Source organism: Meriones unguiculatus, chromosome 4 (assembly GCF_030254825.1).
Source record: "Meriones unguiculatus strain TT.TT164.6M chromosome 4, Bangor_MerUng_6.1, whole genome shotgun sequence".
NCBI classification, from domain to species: domain Eukaryota; kingdom Metazoa; phylum Chordata; class Mammalia; order Rodentia; family Muridae; genus Meriones; species Meriones unguiculatus.
Window position 1 is genome coordinate 80,980,429 of NC_083352.1, and position 25,108 is coordinate 81,005,536.

The window sequence follows — 25,108 nt, forward strand, 5'->3', positions numbered from 1 at the left end:
ATCTACTGTTTCCATCCTTTAAAGTGTAGCCCTGTGTACCGTTGAGCTAGTGGCCTTCATTAATGAGAGCAGTCAGGCAACCATATGCTTTCTCTTCATTATGGGTGAATTATTTAGCCTTAGCTTGTCAGGCTTTTTCTTTTTTTTTTAAGTTTTTACATCCTGAGGCCAAGTGAATTATTCACACCTAACTGAAAGATCAGTTGTGGTTTTAGCAGTGTTCAAGTACACCTCGACCTCTGGGGTCACATTTCAGTGAGCTACCATAAGTTGAATATGTCATAAGTCGAAAATGCATTTAAAATCAAAATGTAGGGCTGGGAGATGACTTGGCACTAAAAGTGCTTACTTGCTATGCAGGCGTGAGAGCCAGAGTTCAAATTCCTAGAACCCCCAGAAATGCAAGGAGAGTGCCTGAGCTGCTTGGAATTCTAGTCTCTGAACGGAGGACAGGGGATCCTCAGATCAGGCTGCCTAGCAGGACTAGCCATATTGGTGGGCTCGGGGTTTGATTGACAGACCCCCAACTCAACGGATAAGGTGGGGGAAAGCAGTGAAGATTGAGCCCCCACATACATGTACATGAGTATCGCATACACACAAAAAATATGTGCACACATATGCATCACACACACAAACACATGTACATACACACATGCACATACACACAAATAAATGAAAAAGAAAACGTATAAGCCTAGATTCCCAGTACTTAGGAGGTTGAGGCAGGAGGATGGATTTTGGGCCAGCCTGAGCTACTTGAAACACTATCTCAAAAATAGATTAAGGACCATATAGTGGGTAACACATGTAATAAATGCAAGCATTATCTATAGAGTTTGATCTCCAAGACTCACAAAAAGCTGGATATGATGGAGCATATTTTCTTTCTTTTTTTCTTTTTCTCTTTCTGTCTTTCCTTCTTTCTTTTCTTTTCTTCTTCTCCTCCTTCTCCTCTTCCTCTTCTTCGGACAGAGTTTCTCTGTGTAGCCCTGGCTGTCCTGGAACTAGCCCTGGCTGTCCTGGAACTTACTGTGTAGACCAGGCTGGCCTCAAGCTCAGAGATCTGCATGCCTCTGCCTCCTGAGTACTGGGATTAAAGGCATGTGCCACCACCGCTGGCTGATGGTGCATATTTGTAATCCCAGCCCTCCTACATTGAGGAGGGAGGCGGAGGCAGAAGAATCCCATGGAAGCTTTCAAGCCAGGTAGCCTGGAGTTCACGGCATAGCAGCAAATACAAGAGGGACTCTGCTCAAAATGGTGGAAGGTGAGAGCCAACTTTCAAAAAGTGTTCTCTGACCTTCCTCATGTCCACCATGGAATGTATACACATGGGTAGAGGACCCAGCATTCACATCGGGAGGCAGAGACAGAATTCCTGGCAGTTCACAGCCAGCTAGCCTGACATCCATAATGCTGAACAATGAGAGGCCTGTCTGAGGCCAGGTGGAAAGTGAGAATCCACACACCACACACAAGGTTGTCTTGTGTTGTCCACACATGCTCCAAAGATACCCATGTGCTCCCACACATACAGGAACGAACACACACACACACACACACACACACACACACACACACACCAACTACCACAGCACATGAGTCTTGAATTCTAGTTAAAATTGGGAGGCTGTGTGCTTGATCCACATGGATCCCTTGGGGAATCAGCCATTGGAAACCATCAACACTGCTTTTTAAGGGTTTAGAGTAGACCCTTCCCTCTTTGACTCCTTTACTCTTTTATGTTCACCCCCCTACACATTCTTTTTTTTTTAAGTTTTTAAAAAAGTTTTATTTTATTTATTTACATCCCAAGCATTCCCTCTCCTCCTTTCCCCTTCCCCTCTCCCTATACCCCCAAGAAAAGGGGATCCCCCTGCCTCCATAACAATCCTCCCCAGCACATCAAGTCACATCAGGACTGAGCATATACTCATCCCCTGAGGCCAGGCAAGGCAGCCCTGCCAGGGGGAAGTGACCCAAAAGCGGGCAGTAGAGTCCATGTTAGAAACAGCCCCCACTCCACTCGCTAGGCGACCCGCATGAAGATCAAGTTGCCCATTGGCCACATATGTGTGAGGGCACATATGTGAGGGCTACCATCCCCCAATCCTAAGAAGCTGCTGTGTGGTAGACACACTAAGAGGGGTGGGAGAGCGAGTTAGACAGGCTCCCTGAGTGCAGGGTACTCCAGGCTGGTTGCAGAAGCCCATGGACCTGGCTGTACCTCTTGGTAGAACAAAATCAGTCTGGGGCCACGCTCTCACTGGACTTCCCTCACACCTTCACTGTGGCACAATATATGTTATGAGAAGCACTCTATCTTACTGAAAATGAAGAGAGAAAAAAGGAGACAGAGACAGAGAGAAAAGAAAAAGGGGAAGAGAGAAGAAAGAGGAAGGAAGAAAGGGAAAAGAAAAAGGAAGAGAAAAAAGACAAAAAGGAGAGAGGGGGAGAGAATGAGTGGAGTGTAGAGAGGAACAAAAAAGATTGGGTATAATTTGGGCATTTGTTTATGAGGTTGAACTATGGCTGGGGTCAAGCGCTATTCATGGCTGCAAGAATCAGACTAAAGGGCCCGAGCAGATGGCCCTGGGACCAGCGATGCTTGTTGTGCAAGCGTGAGGACCTGAGTTTGAATGTGAGAATCCATCCATATATACAAAGGAGGATGTCGGGGACTGCTGGCTGCCAGGCTGCCTCTAGGTTCAATGAGAGGCCCTGTCTCAAGGGCACAGAGTGAAAGAGCAGGACACAAGACACTCTCCTCTGGCCTCTGCAGTGGCATGCACACACACACAAAGCAGACTCTTCTCTGGCAGAAGATTGCTTTTGTCTATGTGCGTACACACTTCCGGGTGAGTGCTTCAGTGTACAAACTTACATTATGCCCGTGAGTACATGTGTTCATGCCCAGGCGATTTGATGACTCCATTCCCCCTGCAACCACATTACAGCAAATATACTATACTTAACAGCAATTAGAATGTTTGTGCCTGCTGCGTACACATCTCCCGGGAACACAAAGCTCTTCTCAACAGCAGCCTAAGTAATTCTAAAGATTAAAGCTGGAGATTTGCAGAGCTCTGTGGTTCATTTGCTTCCTGCAAATATCAAGATTAACCAAGAAATTTACTGGTCCCACTTCGCCCCCTTGGAACTCGTATGCAGGCCTGAGGAAGCATGTCGGGCACACACATGGCTACAGGATCCAGGAGGACTCTCTTGACTTCTTTTATGGCAAAGAGGGGAATTTGCTGCCATTTCTATTGGCAAAGGTGTCTCTGGAAAACATCTATTTATGTATATCAGTACTGGAAGTGCTCCCACTCAGCCTTTTCCATTAATACTCATTAGAAATATGGCTGATTTGTGGCCATTAAAAGGGCAACTCAGGTCTTAAAGACTGTGCCCTATTGTTTGTCACTGGATGAGCACTGGCCATATTGGCAACTCTTTTTCCCAACTCTAGAGACAGGTCCTGAACTAACTCCTTTCTAACTTCCATTCCATGTGCATCTTAATTTTTCCTCTTGTTGCTGTGAGGAAACACTCTGACTAAAAGCACCTTAGGGGAGGAAAGGCTGTTTGCTTTACACTTTCAGGCCACAGTCCATCACTGAGGGAGTTGGGGCAGGAATTCAGTGAGGAACCATGAAGCAGAAACCATAAGAGGAACTCTGCTTGCCGGCTGGCTTTCAAACTCATGCACAGCTAACTTTCTTATACAGCCCAGGACTGCTTGCCTAGGGAATGATGCTGCCCCAAACAGGCAGGGTCCTCCAGCATCAATTAATCAGACAATCCCCTACAGATATTCCCAAAGGCCAATCTGATCTGGGCAGTCCCTCAATAAAGGCTCTCTCCTCAGAGCATTCTAGGCTGTGTGGAGTTGACAATTAGTTAAGGCTAACAAGGATAATGTCTAACATATTAATTTTCTTAGGAACTAGTGTTTGGGGAGCATGGATGTGGCCCAAGTCGACCCAGGCATATCTCCCAGGGAAATAAATACCCTGGTGATTATGAGTCAAAGCCCTTACCCTTAGAGCAGAAAAATGTTTTCCAAATATGTCCTGGTTACACTAAAGAGACCAGTAGCCAAGGATGGATGCCAGAGCTAAAGCTCCATTTTATTTTATTATTACTGTGTGTGTGCATGTGCCTGTGCATAAACATGTGTGCATGTTTTATGTATGTGTATTGGTGCAGTCACACATATTCACATGTAGGTAGGGAGGTCAGAGGTTTATATCAGGTGTCTTCCTCAGTCATTCTTCACTTTATTTTTTTATGTGTATGTTTGTGTGTGTCTCCATGTAAGTATGTAAATGTGCACATAAGCACTCAGGGAGGCCAGAAGAGGGTGTTGTATTCCTTAGAACTGAAGTTAACAGGAAGCTGCAAGCTACTTGAGGACTGAATTCTTGTCTTCTGCAATAGCAGTGAGCACTTTTAACTGTGGAACTTTTTCTCACTGGCTTGGAGCTAAGCTAGTCCGGGTGGTAAGTGAGCCTTAGGGAGCTGTCTGTCTTTACCTCCACCTTGCTGGGATTATTGATATAACTACACCTGGCTTTTACCTAGGTTCTGGGAATCAAACTCATATTCTCATGGTTACAAGTCAATCTCTTTATGACTAAGCTATTTCTCAAGCCTCCAGATTTCATTTTAAATGCTTTTCCTGGTGGAGTCGAAGCCAGCTTCCATTTTGAATGCTGGTGGAATCAAGTTGGGTTACTGCTTCAGGTGTGTGTGTGTGTGTGTGTGTGTGTGTGTTGAATCTACTGTCTTTCCCTTAGCTTAGATTGTCCTCTGTTCTCTGAGTTCTTCTTTCAGTTTGTCTTCCCTCACTGTAGTTAAATAACTGTCCAACAGCTCAAAGGTGACAGACCCAAGATTCAAACTCAGACTTCAATGAGATTTTCTGTTTTGTCTTTCTTGTTTTCTAACTTTTTTGTGGTTCAGTGGTATTATGTGGCTTAGTTTTCTCTCATTCTAAGTACCTTAGGTGAAGTATCTGACTCAACCTTTCATTTCAGAAGTGTTATTTGCTCTAACCAGTATCTCCCATGGGGCACTACCCAGCCCTTCTCCCACAATGTCTCTTCTCCCACAACATCTCTGGGTGTGAGACAAGGTACATGAGTGTGTATGTGTGGAGGCTGAAGATCAACATGGAGGATCTTCCTCAACTGCTTTGCATCTTTTCTTTTTCTACAGTACTTCCATCTTTCCTTCCTTTTGTTTTTTGAGACACGGTTTCTCTTGTGTAGCTCTGGCTATCCTAGAACTCACTTTGTAGATCAGGCTGGCCTCAAATTTAGAGATCCACCTGCCTCTGCCTCCCAAGTCCTGGGGCTAATGAACCTAAGAATTACAGATGAAGCTAAGGCTGGATGGCCAGAGGGCCCCTCCCCCAGCCACCTGGCATTTACCTGTCTTCAGTTCCTGGTGCTGAACATATGGAATTCAAAACACAGCACAGCATTCTGGGAAACAATGCCTTCCTTAAGCAAGAGCATTCAGATGAGCTGGCAAAACAGAACATTTAAAGGTGTTTTATAGACATTGGGTTAAAATGGCTTTCTCTGGAGTCTGTTGGCCATCGCTTGTGAGGGCATGTCTCTAACAGCATGCTCAGTCAGACTCACACTCCTTAGAAAGGAAGACGAGAGGCAGAAGTGACAAGAGGTGACAGCCTAGCTTGGAGAGGTCAGCATGCTTCCTGCCCACGGTCATGCTGCTGGTAGACTAGAAAGGCTCTCTAGGCATGGTGAAGCAAAGACAGCAGGGCTTGTGTCCCGGGGCTGAATACTAGGTGGCAACTCGTTTTGAATCTGCTTATTGGGTCTAGAGAGATGGCTCAATGGTTCAGGGCCTTTTACAACTTTTTATATGTGTACATGTGAGTATGAGAAAGTTTTTTTTGTTTATATGTATATGTTTGTGTGAACACCTGTGTCGGTCAAAGGACAACTTACGGGAATCAGTTTTCTCCTTCCGCCATGTGGGTCCCAGGGGTTGGACTCAAGCTATCAAACACCTTTGCCCACTGAGCCATCTTGCCTGCCTGGGGTGCAATTTCTTTTCCTTGTACCAATAGGTCTCTGGAACACTCATTTCTTGTTGAGATTCTGTACATTCTCTGCCCTGTTTTTGCACAGTGTTGTCCTGGTCGTCTGTGGAGACGGCCCCCCTTCTCCAAACGCTCCCTTTGCAAGCCTTCCCCTGGAAGTTGCCTCCTGGTGTTTCACAGTCTAGATCACATTTTATCTGCTGGTGCCAAACTTTCCTGGGTCCCCATCCATCTCTCCCAAACAGGAAGAAGTTTCCAGAGCCTCTTGAACAAACCTCTTGCATGGCATTTATCTTTCATTGTCGTAACCACGATTTACACATTTCTTTTCTCTTATGGAACTGTGAGTTTTTCTAGGAGGGAGGGGGCAGTAAAGGAAAAAACAAAAACAACAACAACAACAACAAAAAACAACAACAACAACAACAAAAAAAAATGTTCTGGGGCCAGGGAGATGGCTCAGCAGGCAAAGGGCTTGCTGCAAGGGTGAGGGCCTGTGTTCAAATCCCCAGTATGTGTGTAAAGTTGGACATGACAGTGCATTCCTGTGATCCCAGCTCTCCTGTGGTGAGGCGGGAGATGCCTGGCGATGAGCAGGAGACACTAGCCTGAAGAGACGGCACCATGCCCAAGAGCACTTGCTGTTCTTGCAGAGGATCTGCGTGTGGTTGCCAGTATCCATATGTGGCAACTCATAGCCACCTGGCACCCAAGCTGTAGGTGTGCTAAGATCCTCTTCTGTGTTCTGGGGACACCCCCATGTCCACACACCCCCATATACACATATGTACATAAGTATAAAAAGATTTTTTAAAAGCGACATTGTCTCAAACAAGATGGGAGGTAGAGATTGATATCTGGGGTGCTGAGGCACTCATGTGTGCCCAGCCACACACAGACTTTGTTTTCTTTAATTCTGTATCGTCAACACCTTGTAGGCCCATGGCAGATGCTTAGCTTTTCAAATGTCATGGCGAAGCTAATGTTTACGGGTGATACAGACACGCTTGTCCTTTGGCCTGTTAAAAATGAAGGAACAGGATTTCTAAATAGATACGTTATCTGTGTTAGAATCAAGGGCTGGGCATCACTCCCATCTGTCATCAGAACTGAGGCATAGCAGCCTCAGCCTCCTTGCAGTTTCCTGATTTTTTTGTCATTGCTAAAGCCAGTAGAATGAAAAATATTTGGAGTTAAATAAAGTTGCCATCCCCAGGAAGAGGAGATTCTTCCCCGTTGATATGATGTGGCACCTTCAACCAGGCATAGCAGGTGCGCTGGAGGGGGTTTAGTTTTCCTACAATTACAGGCCCCTCATTAAATCTTTGACATCCCCAAACTAAACGTTCCGCAACCCACTGCAAGCACAGGCCACCAGAAAAGTGTATTCATCAATTTTCCATCACTGTGACAAAATACCTCAGGCAAATTGACTTATAAAGAGAAAAAGGTTTATTTTAGCTCAAAAAGTTTAGAGCTTTCCATTCTTGATTGATGGGCCCATGCTATGGCCTGAACTAGAAATATCTCACAGGCATGTGCTTTGCGTGTTTGCTCTTCACTTGGTGCTATTTTACAGGAAACTTCAGGGGCTGGCACCCACCTGACAGACAGAGGCCACTAGGGCGGGCTGGCCATTTTAGCCTGTTAGCCTCCCTGGTTCCTGACTCACTCTGTATTTCCCCACTGGCCATGGAGTGAACAGCCCTGGCCTTGTGCTCATCTCATGATCGACCCATGGGGCCTTTAAGGAAAAACATTTAAGACCCAGTCTGGGGCCAGAAAGCTCTGTTGAGAGTGTGTAGCTTGCAGTCCTGAGGACCTGTGTTCCATCCCAGAGCCCGTTCCAGATCAGGCTGGATGTGGTGGAGCATGCTTGCAATCCCAGCGCTGGGGAGGTGGGGTCTGCCAGCTCCTGGGGCTCCTTGTCCAGATGCCTAGCCTGCCTGGCTAGTTCTAAGCTAGTGAGAGACTGTGTCTGTAAGAATAAAAGAGTGGACAGCACCGGGAGGAATGACCCTGAGGCTATCCTTTGACTCTACATACATGCACACACATGCATCTGCACACACATACCACACACACACACACAAATCCCGTCAACGAATTCACTATGTTTTATTTGTCAGTGTGTTTACTAAACTTTAGTTGAGCAACTGGTCCATCATTTGTGTCCAAGATGTCAAACAGATGTTGAGCCTTTGGGTTCCATTCCTGGAACTAATGTGAAGACAGAGGCAAGATCTGACTCCTGAAAGTCATCCACTGAGTCCCACATGCATACCATGCATACACACACACACACACACACACACACTCATGTGCACACACATGCACAGACTCATGTGTGCACACATGCACACATGCACATCCATAGGCACATACACTCACACCCATGCACGTGCTCTCATACACATACTTGCACTCATGTGTACACACATGCACAGGCATAGGCATACAAACTTGCAGATCTACAGCACACACACACACATACACACACATACTCACCCACACCCGTGCACACACACACTTTCACTTATGTGCATACACATGCACAGTCAACATGAGTACATGCACGACTACTAAAATGTAATCTGGAAAAAAAAACATTTTAAAGAGGGGAACTGTTAGGGCTGAAGTGCCTATGGTGACATTTGGTACTGCCACCTGGGGTCCTGCGGTGTGGGTCTGCTCCATTGTGTGAGCCTCTCTTTCCAGCCAGGAGGGGAGGGCTTGAGCCTGCACAGCATCTCCGAGTCTGTCTGAGGTGGAGCCTGCTGAACTTTAGGAAGGAAGACACTGAGTCCTGGATAGCTAAAGAAAACCGTGATGGTTATGAATGCATCTGGGGAGAAAACTCTTCTAGACAAAAGAAACAGCAGAAATCAGTGTGTGTGTGTGTGTGTGTGTGTGTGTGTGTGTCCGTCCATCAAGAAGAAAGCATCAGGTCCTGTGGAACTGGAGTTGAAGGAGGTTCTGGGAGCCACACTCAGGCCTGAGCAGCGTGTACTCTTTCCTGCTGAGCATCTCTCCAGCTCTTCTCCCATGATCTCACTGACAAAAATGGACGGCCCGTAATGTTGGTGTGTTGGTGTTCACTCAGACTTCTGTTTCTAGTTGTGACCCTAGAGGGTGGTAGGTGGTGACAGGGTGTGTCTCCATGGCACCTAATGTCACACAAGTGTCATACCCTGTGAACATCTAGGCTGTAGGTGAAGCATCTCAGTTCCCTGTAGTTATGCAAAGTGCTTTTTTTTTAATCCATAAATTCATCTACCCCAGTCATTTCTGCTGCAATATATTGCTTATTATCAAAAAGTAAGAATGGGGGTGTGGGACATGGCTCAGTTGGTAAGAGCCTTGGCTGTGCAAGCATGAGGTCCTGAGTTCAGGGCCCCAGCATCTAAGACACCGGCTTTGAGCAAACACACTTTTAACTCTAGCGGTGGGGAGAAGATAGGAGGATTTCTGGGGATTGTTGGCCATGAGCCTAGCTCCAGGTTTAATGAGAGACTGTCTCAGGGGAAGAAGGTGGGGAATGATAGATGTTTCTTCTGGCTTCCATGAGTGTATATCTTATATTTATGTGTGTGTGTGTGTATGTGTGTGTATACACACACATGGGAGTGCAGTGCCCAGAGAGGCAGAAGAGGACACTGGGTCCCAGGAGCTGGAGTTATAGATGGTTGTGAGCCACCTTGTGTAGGTGCTGGGAACTTGGGTTCTCTGCAAGAGCATCAGGTGCTGCTAACCACTGAGCCATTTCTCTGGTCTTACCTATGCTCTTTGATTTTCATTATTAGATGAGGTAAGGTAGTTTTCTCTTCGTCTATTGCTGTTATTTTTCATTTGCAGTTTGTTTTAGCTTGTTTTCTTCTGAGGAACAACAGTCTGTGTTTTTATTAGGTTTCAACTTGAAAATTCCTTGACATCTGGAACCTGTAGATACTCACATTTTCTCTTGTATTTGGAATTCTAAACTTAGCTTTTAAAATGTGAAATTAATCCTGAAGTACGTTCAGCGGGTAGATGGGGACTAGACCCTGCACCGCTGATTAATTCTTTCCTCTGGTTTGTTGCAGCTCTTTGGCATAGATTCTTGGAGTCCTGTCTGTTTCTTATCTCTTGGTTCTGTTTAGAATCCATCAGAACCCATCATGTAAGTGAGGACTGCCTTGAACTCTGGTCCTCCTGCCTCTGCCTCAAGTGTGCTGATACAGCTATGAAGTACCATGCCTGCTTTAAGCAGTGATGGGGTGGACCCCAGGCTTTGCTAGGCAAACGACACTAAAATCAAACCAAAGAATGAAATGACAAAACCTTTATAGCAATTTGGAGTGCTCAGAAGTGAAGGAGAAAGGAGCAGATTTTCACTGAGAAGAGGGTCTCATGGTACGGCCTTCAGATTCGGGGAAGAATGCTGCTGCCCAGGTGTGAGGTCTGCTAGACCTTAAATGAGGCTCTTTATTCTTCCCAGAGTGCACCATTTCTTAATGTCCCCCCAGCCCTCAGGCAGCCCCAGGGCTGACCCCTCTCCTTCCACTGGGCTCCAGTAGCTAACAGGCTAGCTGCCTCCCAGTGAGGTTGGGGGATGTTGCCCCTGCTTCCAGTGTGTGGAGGTTTTCTTAGCTCTGACCTAAAACTGTCTGCATTAATTTACTCTTAATTATTTTTACAGATTCTATTCTTGGGCCATTGCTTAATAAAACTCAAGGGGTTTTCTTTTCTTATTTCTTTCTTCTTTTTCTTTTTTTCTTCAATACAATAAAATCAGCTGTATCAGACCCCAATTGAATCATCCACTAAACTGAGGGTCTCAAAAATGCACCCTGCACCCCTGTGTGTCTCTATGTGTCCTCCATTAATTTTTTAGACAAAGAATTTAAGTATAATACAGTCAACTATGTTCACAACCCAGGGTAAAGGTGAATCTATATCCTATTAAAAAGAAATGGAGCAAGGGAGGGAGGGAAGGAGGAAGGAAGGAAGGAGGGAGGGAGGGAGAGGGGAGGAAGGAAGGAAGGAAGGAAGGAAGGAAGGAAGGAAGGAAGGAAGGAAGGAAGGAGTCAAGGAGTCAGTCATTTTGCCCATGGAGGGGCAGAGGCTCCTTTACACTTACGTCTGTACCAGGTCCTCCCACTCTAATATGACTAAGGAGAGTAGCCTCCTGGATTTTTTTGCTAAAGAATGAAAAACAACTCCTTATGACTCAGAGAGAGAAAAAATCATTCCCAGGTAGCCGCGGAGCCAGGAAGTGATCCATCCAAGAATAAAAATACCTTGGGGGAACATTGCAGAATAAATGTTTATAGGAACCAGGCTGGCAGAAAAGACGCAGGGCTTTGTGTGATTCTGACATGGGACTGCGCACCCACAGAGGTGCTTTCTTGGCCACGTGGCCCTGCTTGAATCCCTCCCAGCATGCTCCTGTGTTGAGCTGAGTAAGGGAATAGATTCCCTCCCCAGAGTGGAGAAACTCACATGTATACACCCACAACCTCATGCGTTTAATTTCTGGAGTTCCTCTGGGGTTCTGTGGACCCCAAGATAAGCACTCATTTGATGGAGTAGGCTGACTCTCCATTGCTGAGAAGGGCATCACCAAGATGGATAGGACAGACCCAAGGAACTCTAATGCTCCAGTAGGCAGTTTGTCAGGAGGCCTGGCTAATGAGGTATGTGGCTGGCTCTTCTGATAGGAACCGTGGAGCCCAACAGAGGAAATGAAACAGCCCAGCAAAGTGTGCATTCTCCTCCCAATAATGAGAGCTCCAAGAGAGGGCCTGCCTGGATCTGTGCTATTCCACCCCGCATCTGATCTTGCAAGGTCTGCTGTTGCTAAAAATGACACCATTCTCCTAAAATTCAGAAAAAGCGTGATGAGGAAGATAAGCAGAACTGGAGCGCCAGGCCGAGGGAAGTACTTGACCCCGGCATCGTGGAGCGTTTGAGCCCTGATTAGTAAATCAAGAGAGACAGAAGCACCGTGGTGCTGGAGATGGCTTTTAAGCATGGAAGAGCTGTCACCCACATCATAGCAGTGGATGGAAAATAAGTGGTACCTTTGATCATGCGAGCAGCAGATGAGGTAAATACAGGAGTTGGGGGGTGGGGGTCAGAGTTTCAGGTGTGAATTCAGTCACCGTTTCTCTCCTGAGTTTCATAGGAAGGTCTGGAAAAACACAAAGAAGTTTGGAGAGAGAGAGAACAGCACTGTGCAAAGGAGAGCCATTGGACATCAGGATGGAGGTCTAGGAACAGGGCCAGGGGTCAGGGCTGAAGGTAGAAGAACAGTTAGCCAAGTGGTAGGGTATTTTAGGCAGAGAGAAAAGTCTGAGTGCATGGAGGGACAGCATTCCCAGATATAGGACATATGCATATTTATAGGGACTGGATAGGGAGGAGAGATGGGGTTGGAGGGAAGATTGAGGGCTCAGCAATCGTTTTTGTCTGCTTTCTGACTGTGGACAGGATTGATCAGCTGCCTCCCATTCCCCCGTCATGATGGAATAAATATGCCAGCAGAGTGTGATTAAAATAAACCCCCTTTTCCTTAGGTTGCCTTTGTTAGGTATTTTGATACTGCCATGAAAAGAGTAACTGACACATTGGGGAAGCACTAATAGAGAGAAAAAAACAGCATCCCAGGAACTGGAGGTGTGAGAGGGGGTCTCCAGGGAGAAAGGGAAGGAACCAGGTAGGGAAGGAGACTGCGATGGTTGGGGCTGGAAGCTGAGTACAGCATTTCTGGCACTGCACAGGAGGCCAGGAGAAGCCAGGGGATTTGCTGGTAATTGTACTACATCAGTATTTCTAATCAGGTAGTTTTGAGTGTTCTTTGGGGTGGGTCAGAAGCTCCGAGGCTCTGACAGGAAAGAGGGATCCTAGTGACAATGTTTCATGAGGTGAGGCACTTCAATCAGTGTAAACCTCTTTCCCAAAGTAAACAGTGATGTGTTAGCCATGGCTCCTCAGAGGAAGGTGAGCAAGAGGAGAGGCAGTGTGTGTGTGTGTGTGTGTGTGTGTGTGTGTGTGTGTGTGTGAGAGAGAGAGAGAGAGAGAGAAGAGACAGAATGATGGAAAGAGGGAGCTAGATAAGATAGACTGAGGGACAAATGGCAAGGAAGATGAAAAATGGAAAGACAGAGATGAAGAAAAAGACATAAAGGAAAAAGAAAGATGAGAGATGGGGAGAGAGAAAGAAATGGAAGGAGAAGGGGATAGAGAAATGAAGAAAAACAAGCAGAAAGAGAGAGAGAGATGGGAGATGGAGAGAAAGGAAAAGAAAAGATCAAGATATCAGAGATGGAGAGAAATAAAGAGAAGGAGGGAGGGAGAAAGGTAGAGAGACAGAGAGATGGAAAGACAAAGAGGGAGAGATGGAGAGAGGAAGATGGAAAGTTTTCTTTCTGTTTTTGACTTTTTAAGACATGATTTCAGTATGTAGCTCTGGCTGAGCTTTTACTATGTAGCATAGAGTGGTCTTGAACTTGTAGTAGTCCTTCTGCCCCTGCCTCTAAAGTGCTGGGATTGCAGGCGTGTGCCAACATACCCACCTTGATTTAGGTTTTTCTTCTGGTTAAATCACCATCTTACCTATGTTTGAGTGCACATTCTCATGTTGTGAAGCGAGGCCAATATTCGTCCCTAGGACTTCTTCTGCCTCGTGACAAGAAACTCAGAATCCATCAGACAACTTTATTTCCTTCCACTTCCTTCTCCCATGGTTCTCTCTGGTGATCTCTCAGAGGCGGTTCTTTCTGTCTCTAAGTCACTCTGTGGACATTTTTTAGTGTGAACCAGTCCAGTCTAGTGGCTTCGTTATGAAGAAGGGGAGGGGATGATAGTGGTTACCCAGATCTGATGATCCCATTCCAGTACCACAAACAGGGTGGACAAAGACCATGAGAGTTCATGGCTTCAGAAGCCTCAGTCACAGAATCCTTCATTCTTGCTGCTGTTGGATAATTCCATACATGTGTATAATGTACTTTGATCCATCCACCCCATTATCACCTCTCATTTCCACAGATCCCCTTCTCCCCCCCACCAAAATCCATCTCCTATTTTTATGACTTTTTTTTTTTGTTAATTTTGGGTTTGTTTGTTTTGTGTGTGTGTGACCCAATGAGTTTACTTGGTCTGCTCCATGTACATGGGTGAGAGGTTATTAATAGAGCCACAAGAAACCTACCCATGTCTATACTGCTGAAGAAAATGTCTCTCCCTCCACCGGCAACCATTATCTGCCTGTAGCTCTTCAGGGAGGAGTGGGGAGGGTGTCTTGGGAGCTCCTCCCCTATCCATGCTGGAATGTTTCCCAGCTTGATCTTGTGCAGGGAACAAGATCACCAAGTGCTGTGAGCTCATTACTGCCATGGCCATGTTCCATGTTCTCCTCACCCCCCTCCATACCCACACTCCACCCTTGCAATCTCCCCACCTCAAGAAAGAAGACAGCCTCTCACTGTGCTCTCTTAGATTCTTCCTGTGCCCTTTAGTTTAGTTTCCTTTCTCCATTGGGAACAACCTCACTGAGAATCTGTTTTACCCCGCAGCCTTTTTCTTTTGGAGAAGAGAAACCTAGTTTTTTAATTTCTGGCTCCCCCTTTAGGTCTTGAGCATTGATTAAAATTGACCTCACCTGTGATGATTTGAATGCGATGTCTCCCATAAGTCTCCAGAACTTGAATATTTGATCTCCCAATGGTTGCTCCTTGAGGAGGCTCAGGAGGTGTGGCGTACCTGGATGCAGTCTGTCGTTGCAGCCAGGCTTCGAGGTTTCAAAAGGCCCATGGCAATTCCAGCCCTCTCTGCTTACTGCTCCAGATGTGAGCTCTCTCAGCTTGCTGCTCCAACTACCTTCTACCTGCCACCTCTGCTGTGCCATCATGGACTCTAACCCTCTCAGACCATAAGCCTAACATAAACCCTAATTTCTATTGCCTTGGACATGATTTTTGCCACAGTAATAGAAAAGAAGCACATATAGATCCCTTGTCTCTGTTTACATAAAAGACTGTTTATTGCTATTGACTGACTGGTTATCTAAAAGAAATATGCTGTTTTGGAAGAACATTCCTGAGACTGCATTGGTAGAAGGGGTGATGAACACGCTCTGTGATGGATTCCAAGGTGTTGGCCGTTTGTGTAACATGTTTCCTACTCAGGGTGCAAGGTCTTAGATCTAGCATCAGTTCTCCTCTCCTTCAAACTTTCCATGCATCGACTAGCTGGGATCTTTTTGCATTGGTTCTTTGTGAATTTCACATCATACACTCGAGTCCCTCTCATCTCTCCCCACCCCCCTCCATACCCGCACTCCACCCTTGCAATCTCCTCCCCTCAAGAAAGAAAAAGAAAGCTCATTATGAAGCAATATGTGCCTCAGTGTGTCCCATAGTAGGGCCTTTTTGTCCACACGTCTTTGCTCGCAAGTGTTTATTGCAGTGACTCATTGATCTAGTACAAAGCTTCTAGCTTCTGCTACTCCAATACTGGGACCTCACTGGTCCCAGTGTGTCATGGAGATCCTGTAGTTTTGGATCTGTGGGACCTCACTGGGACTCCTCTCACATACCCTGTGTCCTAGAGATCCTGTAGTTTTGGATCTGTGGAACTGGACCCTCCATGCACTCCAGTAGTTCAGCGGGGGGTTGATGGCAAGGTGGACAAATTCTAATCCCTGGATTTAGGCCTGAGAGGTATCTGAGCTGGTCTGCCTGCTTGCTGTCATGCCTTGGGGCTGGCTCACCCACAACTCCTGCGACCAGGGCCAGCTCTACCTTGCTGCCCAGGTGAGGCACAGGGCCCATCATCCTGAGTGCTGCAGCCAGTGAAAGATAGAGGCAGTTCTCCCACTCTCCTGACCCCAGGGCCAGCTTTCCTGACTGCCATAGATGGTGAGGGATGAAGGGAGGGGGGAGGGGTGTCTCTCCCTCATCTGTGCCACTCCCATCAGCAGACAGGAGTCAGGGCTGGCTCTCCTGTGCCCAAGGCCCCTGGGCTGGCTCACCTGCAACCCCACACCCAGGTCAGCTCAGGTGCTGCCCAGGTGAGGTACATGGCCGGTTCTCCCGAGTGCTGCTGAAGGGGAGGGGCAGGGACAACTCTCCCACTCTGATGAGCTTGAGCCAGCTCTCCTGCCTGTCATAGGTGGCAAGGGCCAAGGGGTGGCATCTCTCCCTTGCCTATGTCACCTCACTAGCCAGGATCTTTTAAACAAATAGTGCATTATCCTTTTGTGGATCTTATGTCTTGCATGGTTCTAAGGACAGAAGGAGAGTAAGCTCAAGGCCAGCTTGAGCTACCTAACAAGCTCCAACCTAGTTTGGGCTACATAGTGAGGCCATATATTCTAGTTTTCTTTCTGTTGCTGTGATAAAACACTCTAACCAAAACCAACTTAGGAGAGAAAAGGGATTACTTGGTTTTCACTTCCAAGTTAGAGACCCTTACTGTAGGGGAGTCAAGGCAGAAGCCTAAGGCATCACATTCACAAGCAAAGCAGCAAGAGAGTAAACAAATGAATCTTTGCTTGCTTGCCTGCTTACCTCTGTTGGCATGCTCCTCTCTTCTACTGTTTGGGAATCCCCACCTAGGGAGTGGTGTCACCCACAGTGGAATGGGTCTTCCTTCATCAACCAACCATTTAAAGACAATCTCCCACAAACTTCCCTCAAGCCAACCTGATGCTGACAATCCCTCATTGAGACCCTTGCCAGGTGATGATGGTTTAGACTAACCAGCATACCATGCCTCAGAAAAACAAAGGATTGGGGGTGGGGCTAGCTTTACAGGCTGCTTGGCTGGCTTTGCAGCCTGGGAGGCTGACAAGGCAAGAAACGTGTGGTTATGCATGGTTTACTTTATAGGGAGGGCAAGAAGGTGAGCTCGAGCTGCCTGCCCACAGTGCAGTTTGGCTTGGCCTCATCTCCCCAGGAAAAGGAGCTACAGCAGTGGTTTTCAACCTGTGAGTTGTAACCCCTCTGGGAGATCGAATGACCCTTTCACAGGGTTCACCCAAGACCATCAGAAAATACAGATATTTCCATTACAGTTCATAACAGAAGCAAAATTACAGTTATAAAGTTGCAATGAAAGTAACTTCATGACTGGGGCCCGCCACATGAGAAAACTGTATTAAAGGGTCGCAGTGTTAGGAAGGTTGAGAACCACTGAGCTACAGTCTTACCCATGCTCTCCAATCCCCTGGCCTGTGAGTCCTCTCCCTCTCCATCTTCAGCACGTGTGCTCCCTTCCTCCGGTCATGTCCTGCCCTGTGCATTGGAAATACCGTATGTATGCATCTGTGCCTAATCTGACTCCCTACAGAATATACCTAAAACTTCTCTTGTCCATTTCTGCACACACCGAGCTTATTCTGAGCTTCCGTAGGACAGGCTAGAAGCTAGAGATGGATATTTATTTTAAGGGTTTATTTTTTAAATTAGCAAACCCATTATTTTGTACATTGGATATGTGATATATATCTCACAGGCTTTGATCATATCCACCCATTACCCTCCCGTGCCCCACTCCCTTATAAGTGGTCTCCTGTCTCTTTACAGATAGCTGTCTTCTATTTTCATGCCATACATGTTTTCATTTTATTTCAGTTTTTAAAAAGATTTATCTTATTATTTATTTGTGCCTGTACAAGCATGCATAGATACCGTCGGAGGCCAGAAGGAAGTATTGTGTCCCCTGGAACTGAGGTTATAGGTTATTGTAAGCTACTTGATAGAGGTGCTGGGAACTGAACTGAGGTTCTTCAGACGTGCTCTCAACTGCCGAGAGAGCCCTATTTTAATTTTTGAGAGCCTGATGTTGCCCTGGCTGGCCTCAAACTCCTTAATGTAGCTGGGAACAGCCTTGAACTTCTAATATATGAGATACATAATGTATACTAAATATATTTTATACTATATATTATACATTTTAAATCTAGGTTCTGCATATGAGCAAAGTATATAATATTTGACTTTCTGAGATATATAAATGTTTTAAATCTAGATTCTGTATGTGAGGGAAAGCATGCAGTGTTTCCTTCTGCTTTAGCTGTTTTATTTTTATCTGCGTTTGTGGGGGGGGGCTGTGCTCATGTGCGTGTAGCGCTCACGAAGACCAGAAGAGGGTGTTGGATCCTGTGGGGATACAGTGGCTGTACGTGAGCGCTGGAGCCAAACTTAAATCTTCTGCAAAGGCAGCTCACAGCAGCTAAGCTGTCTCTCCAGCCCCAATATTTAGCTCTTTGGATCTGGCTTACTTTGTTTAATGGGGTGATCCCCACTTCTCTCTCTTTTCTTGCCAATGACAGACATCATTTGTTCTTTGTAGATGAGTAACACTCTCTCCTTCTCCCTCCCCTCCCCCTCACTCTGCTCTCACTGTCTTGTGCACCTGTGCATATATTAGAGGTTTTATTCAGCTTTCTAGGACACAAAAGCCCAGCAAACTAAAGCTAGTTCTCATAGTAACAACGACACATGGCCTGCCGGAGAGCTTGGAGTATCCTGTGTGGGGAAGGGTCAAGCACAGCACAGGTGAGCTGAACACGCCTGTGGGGTGGGAGGTCGCTGGCCTCATGGGCCCTTAGGGTATATTAAAGCAAACGGAGAAGCCAGAACAGAGAACAGAGGTGCCAACCAGGCCAACAGGATAGTGGTTTTTTGGGTTTTTTTCACTAGATAGTAGTTTTTCATGAGGTTCTAGAAGGCTGTTTTTTGCTTTCTTTAACAAGAAGCCTGGAGCAAGAGAGCACGGATTATTTTAATAATTTTGCAGGAGGCAAGGCTGAGGTGTGGAGAGGTGGTGAGTAGGAGTGTATGCTCAGAGTAGTGTGGTGCATGATGGGATACCTCACCCTTCCAAAGTCTCCCAGGGTGACAACTTATTGTTGGGCACTTTGACCTATAAAAGGGAAGGACCGAGGCCGTGTCCCCCAGTAGCTCTTATGCTTTTCACTTTACTAGCAGAGGCTCAAGTTACAAATCTGGTTGGTTGGTGGTGGTAGTGGCGGGGGTGGGTGGGGGTGGGTGTGGGGAGTGTCTCGGAGCAGTGATCCTCAACCTGTGGGTCACAAACCCCCAAAGTCCAAGGGAAAACACAGATTTTTGCACTATGATTCATAACAGTAGCAATATTACAGTTATGAGGTAGAAAAAAAAGTAATGCTATGGTTGGGGGGGTCACCACAGCAGGAGTAACCGTAGTAAAAGGCCCCAGTACTGGGAAGGTTGAGAACCTCTGCTCTACAGGAACGGAACTCATAAAGGGAATATATTATAAAATGGTGTTTAGCAGATTGGCCTTCAGGATGGACCAGGTGGTTCGCCAGTGCCTGTCTTTACACTGAAGAGGCTGGGAACGTGGCAGCTGCGCAGTCCATGAGACTGGATGCCTAGTAGTCTGAATGAGTGGCAAAAGCCTGGGGGACTCCCTGAGAGACACTTTAGGCAATGGTGAAAGATGGCTGCCGCAGCAGCATCAAACATGGAAACACTCTTTATAGAGGAGTGAAGGAAGGCAAGCGATGATGCTTTTCCATCAGAGCTCTCTATGCCTCGGTTGCTGTGGAAGGTGGAGCCCACTCTAAGGGAGAGTGCACCCAGCAGGATGTCTCTTAGCTGATTCCATATCCCATCTAGTTGAAACCCAAGATCGAGCACAGTCTCCATCCTTGAGCACAACCAGACTCCACTGCTCATGGGTAGAGATGACAGTGAGTACAGAGTGTGTCCTGGACTTCGTTCTTGCCTAGAAGGAGTAGAAGCTATTAAAAATAATGGGCAAGTACTGGGGAAGTGGCTCAGTTGGTATAGTGCTTGCTTAGCATGCCCAAGGTCCTGGGTTCCATTCCCAGCACTACACAAACTGGGGTGGTGGTGCGCACCTCTAATGGTAGCACTTGAGAGGTGGAGACAGGAAAATCGAACATTCAGGGTCAACTTTGACTAACCTGGGTGACGTAAGACCCAGTATTGAAATTAAAATAAATGGAAAATAAAATCGAACAGGACCAAAGAAGTAAGTATTCAGAGTAGCTAGGTGTAAGCTGTGTGGAGTCCCATCTTCCCATCTTCCCATCTTCATTGTGGCCAATATTGGGCTGGGATGGAGCAGCTGCCTCAGGCTGAGGATGCGGAGGTGAGTCCCGAGGGACCTGCTGGCATGCCCTCATTCCTCGGGTCGCCCCCCAGCCAGTGACGCCTGCCAATAGCTCATGAGCCTAGCAATGGCCGTTCCTATCTCTCTGTGTCTCTAGGCCGTGGATTTATAGGGCCATAGCAAAAATAAGGCTGTGTGAGCCATGAATCCCTGAACCGTCTCCTCAGGAGACAGCGATGTATATTGTAACAAAACTTTATTTTCTCTTGAAAATTGCCAGTGTGATTCATACGGCCTGACGCAGCCCAAGCTGTTCACCGTAAAGAAACAGACGCATCTCTCCCTCCCTCCCCAGCGTGTCCCTCCCACTCCATCCCCTCATCCACTTCCTTTGTTCATGTTCTTCCTGCTTCCTTCTATGTGCAATCTCACAGAGGCAAGATGAGTCGGAATTTTGCACTCCCTTGTGCATGTGTGTGTGTGTGTGTGTGTGTGTGTACATGATCAAGTAGAGGCCAGATAACAATAACCCCAGCTATCATTTCTCAGGTGCTACCTACCTTCTTTTATTTTATTTCTTCCTTGACTCTTTAAATTTTTATTGTATGAGTAGGTGTTTTGTTTGCATGTATGTCTGTGCACAACACGTGTGCCTGGTACCCAAGGAGGCCCCAAGAGGGACAGGGTGCCAGATTCCCCAAACCTGCAGTTTTAGTCAGTTCTGAACTGCAGTGGGGGTTCTTGGGATTGAACCTGGCTCTTTAAGATCCAAGCTCCAGTCCTCATGCTTATACTTGAAGTGAGCACCTTCCCAGTTTGTTGTTGTTTGTTTTTCAACTGGGACCTCACCAAGTAGGGAGTTTAAATAGCCCAAGAGCCCTGGGGATTTGCTGTCTCTGCCTCTGCAGCACTGAGATTACAAGCATGTACCACCACATAATTTTTTTTTTTTTTTACCTTGATGTGGGTTCTGGAGATTGAAGTCAAGTCCTCATGCTCCCATAGCAAAAACTATCAATTGAGCCATCTCCCCAGCTGCAGGTTTGTAGAGGGTTTGTAGAGGCCTTGGTTCTCTTTCTTTCTCTCTCTCTCCGTGTGTGTGTGTGTGTGTGTGTGTGTGTGTGTGTGTGTGTGTGTGTGTTTGTGTGGAGGGGAGCAAAACCTAGTTAGAAATTGGCTATAATCCTCTGTGTTCAGCCACATCTCGTGTGATTTCTTTTTCTATTATTTAAAAATGATTTCTTTTATATGTATGTGTTTGACTGTCATGACTGAGTGTGTGTGTGTAAGTCACATGAATGCAGGTGCCTTTGGAAGCTACAAGATGGCATCAGATCCCCTTGAAACAGAGTTATGGGCATTTGGAAGATGTTCCATGTGGTTCTGGAAACCAAACCTGGGTCCTCAGCTAGAGTGGTGCCCTTCATCTGTGAGCCATATCTCCAGCCCCTCCTGCCTTGTCTTCCTTTCTATGATAGTGTTCCTGTTCTCCTTTCCCCAGGTGCAAGGAGCTCAGATACTCCAAGGAGCTGCCCCAAATATCCATCATCTTCATCTTCGTGAATGAGGCCCTGTCTGTGATCCTGCGGTCAGTCCACAGCGCCGTCAACCACACACCCACACACCTGCTGAAAGAGATCATCCTGGTGGATGACAACAGCGATGAAGGTATGGGGGAGGACAGCGGGAAAGAAACGCCACTTCTGTTGCCAAGGGAACCATGCTTGTGTCCACATCTCCTGCTCCCTGGAGAGTCTTGGCAGATATTGGTTCCTCACTATTTGAGTCCTCTAGGGATCTGTGCTGGTTAGTTCTGTCTGCTTGATACAAACTAGAATCACCTGGAAGAGAGTCCATTATCTAGATCAGGTTGGCCCATGAGCATAGCTATGGAGCACTGTCTTGATTGTTAGTTTAGTTGATTGGGAGGGTCAAGCCCATCATGGGTGGCACCATTCCCTGCAAAGGGCATCCTGAAGTATATGAGCCGGGAGAAAGCCAAAGGAGAACAATCAAGCAAGGACCCATCGGCTTCCACTCTTGACTGTGAGTAGGATGTGACTAGCCGATTGCATCTTGGCTCTCCCAAAGTGTGGACTCTAACCTTCAATTGTGAGCCAGATAAACTCTTTCCTAAGTTGCTTCTGGTCAAGCTATTTTATCACAGCAGCAGCGGAACAGAACAACAACAAAAACCTGAACTGGCTCTTATAAAAAAAACTATTGGATGAATGTTCTGTAGGTAAAATGCTTTTCCCACAAGCATGAAGACATGAATTTGATTCCTCAGAGCCCATGTTTTTAAAAAGCCAGGTGTGACCTGCTGACATGGGCCAGGTATTGGGAAGGCAGAGACGGGCAGATCCCTGGGGCTCATTGTCCACCCAGCTTTACCTGATCGGTGCACTCAGGGCTAGTGAGGGGCTCTTTGGAAGTGGACAGCTCCTGAGGAAGGATACGTGGGATTGTCCTATGGCCTCCACATACATCTACATGCATGGGCAAGTGCACTTACACACACACACACACACACACACACATACATGTGCACATATGCAAACAGAAGTAAATAAATGGATGAACAGTTACTGGAGTCAGCCATGATGGCACACATCTTTAATCTTAGCACTTGGGAGGTTGAGGGGGGAAGTTCATGCATTCAAGGCTAACCTGGGCTGTACAGCCAGTTCTTTCCCAGTCTTGGCTACATAGTGAGAACTTAATTAAAAAACAAGACCTACTAATTTCCCTTTTCATATCACCAAAAGGACACAAAAAGGAAAGTCAGTTTTCTTCCTCCTCCGCCTCTTAATATCGTCTCCACTGTGTTTCCCAAGACATAATTTAAAAAAGAAACTGTTCTCAAAGGGAACTGGTTCAGTCAGTTAGTGCTCAAAGTGAAAACCCAAGAACCCTGGGTTTGAACCCTAGTTTCTGCCTAAACTGCCAGGCTTAGAGGTGTGCACTGATAATCCCAGGCCTGGGTGTGGGTGTGTGCAGTGGAGACAGAAGGATCCTTGGACCTCAGGGGGCTAGCCTAGCTGAGTCACTGAGCTACCTGTTCAGTGAGACGTGAGGTCTCAAAATGTCAAGGCAGAGATGGATTAAAGGAGATACCCAGTCTTGGTCCCTGGCCTGAACACACACACACACACACACACACACACACACACACACACACACACAGAGTCTAGAGCACATCTTGTATTAGATTCCCCTCACCCCGACCCACTGGGTAACTGAACCCAAAATGAGGGCAGGTGAAAAGTGAGCCCTGTTCTGCTTGCTGGCCTTCTGAATTCACGCACACCTAGAGACAACGAGTCAGTTAAAATGGGAAACAAGCAATTGTGGGACTGTCACAAAGCTCCTAGAATGCCCTGAAACACCATTAGACAAAAGTACATTGACCTTATGTGTAGAGGCAGCCAGTGAGAGTTGTGATCTTGTGTCCGCTCACAAGGTGTGAAAGCCACTATGTTCACAACAGGGAGAAATCCCTCTGGGCTCAGCACAGGCATGACAGCTGCAGAGTGGGCCTGCTGAGGCCCAGGGGGCTAATCTTCCAAACACCCATAGGAGTAGAAGTGGCCAAAGCCTCTTGCTCTGAGCAGGTGAGTTACCCCACAAAGTGCTCTCAGGTTGGGAAGAAGGTGAGCTCACTTAGGTTTGTTTTTGAAGCCTGATCTCCAGGAGATCAGGTCTGGATCAGCCTAGAAGTCATGAAGTTTCCCCTGACTCTCCAGAAATGCTGATCAATTACCAAGGACTTGGTGAACTGTGTTCCTGGACCCAGGAGTCTGTCTTCTGTGGGCCATCATCCAGTGTATAAGAATTGGTCGCTGAACAGATTTTAATACTATTATTTTTCTCCCTTTATCCCCTTCCTTCCTTCCTTTTTTCTTCCTTTCTTCCTTTCCTTTCCTTTCCTTTTTTCCTTCCCTACCTCCTTCCTTTCTTACCTCCCTTCTTTCCTTCCTTCTCTCTCCCTTCTTCCCTTCCACCCTTCCTCCCCCTCCCTTCTCTCTCTCCCTCTCTAAGGTCTCACATAGTCCAGATTGGCCTTAAACTTGCTACATAGCTGAGAATGACCTTGAATTCCTGATGATTCTTCTGCTTCTACACCCCAAGTCTTGGGATGACAGGCACATGCTAACATAACCAGTTTATGTGTACTGGGGATGGAGCCCAGGGCTTCATGCATGCTAGGCAGGTGCTCTACCGACTGAGCCACATCTACATTCCCCTGCCCTTCTCCTTTATTGCGAACCACTTTGTTAGCTATGGCTCCTTCTAAGCCTGACATTGATCTTTGGAGGAAGAGATCCCTTCAGTTCCTGGGAATCTCAGAATTTTCTAGTCAGGAGATGCTGATTGCTTTAGTCGGTGTGGGAAGACCCTTGTGTTTTGAGCATCAGCATCCTGGTCTAGACTGTACAGTTAGAGGGTCGGGTGATCTGAGCCCTAGCATGCATGCATTCTGCCTGTTCCCAGTTATGTCATTCCTGCCTTGACTTCTCTACAATGATGAACTGTATCCTGAAAGACTGAGTTGAAATCAACCCTTTCTCTCCTAAGTTGCTCTTGTTGTTCAATGGGAAATGAAATTAGGACACCCCATGGGGAGGTGGGAGCCTGGTATTGCTGTGCAAAGCGAGGCAGGTGCCACTTGGTGCTATTGAAGAGCTAGGTGGCCTAGAGAGCAGAGACAACCCTCACAGCTCCATGATGAAGCAGCAACAAAGCCCATCTAGAGGATATGATGGGGGAACAAAAGTTTCAGCTAGAACCCCAGCTCCTCAGGTGATGGCAAAGATCTCTGGTAAGGCTGGGTATTTAGTGAGTTCTATAGGTAACCTGAATTGGGTTTCAAAGAAGCAGACAGGAATGGATGATTTGGTAGTTCATTGGGGTTGC

General features: G+C 46.7%; 1 protein-coding gene across 1 annotated transcript in view; it reads left to right on the forward strand.

The window, feature by feature from the left end:
- Galnt17 (polypeptide N-acetylgalactosaminyltransferase 17) overlaps nucleotides 1-25,108 on the forward strand; it is a 418,231-nt gene that overhangs the window by 178,843 nt on the left and 214,280 nt on the right. Inside the window, exon 3 of the mRNA XM_021656996.2 lies at nucleotides 21,693-21,859. Coding sequence (XP_021512671.1) covers nucleotides 21,693-21,859 — 167 coding nt within the window. The remainder of the gene's footprint in view (nucleotides 1-21,692; nucleotides 21,860-25,108) is intronic.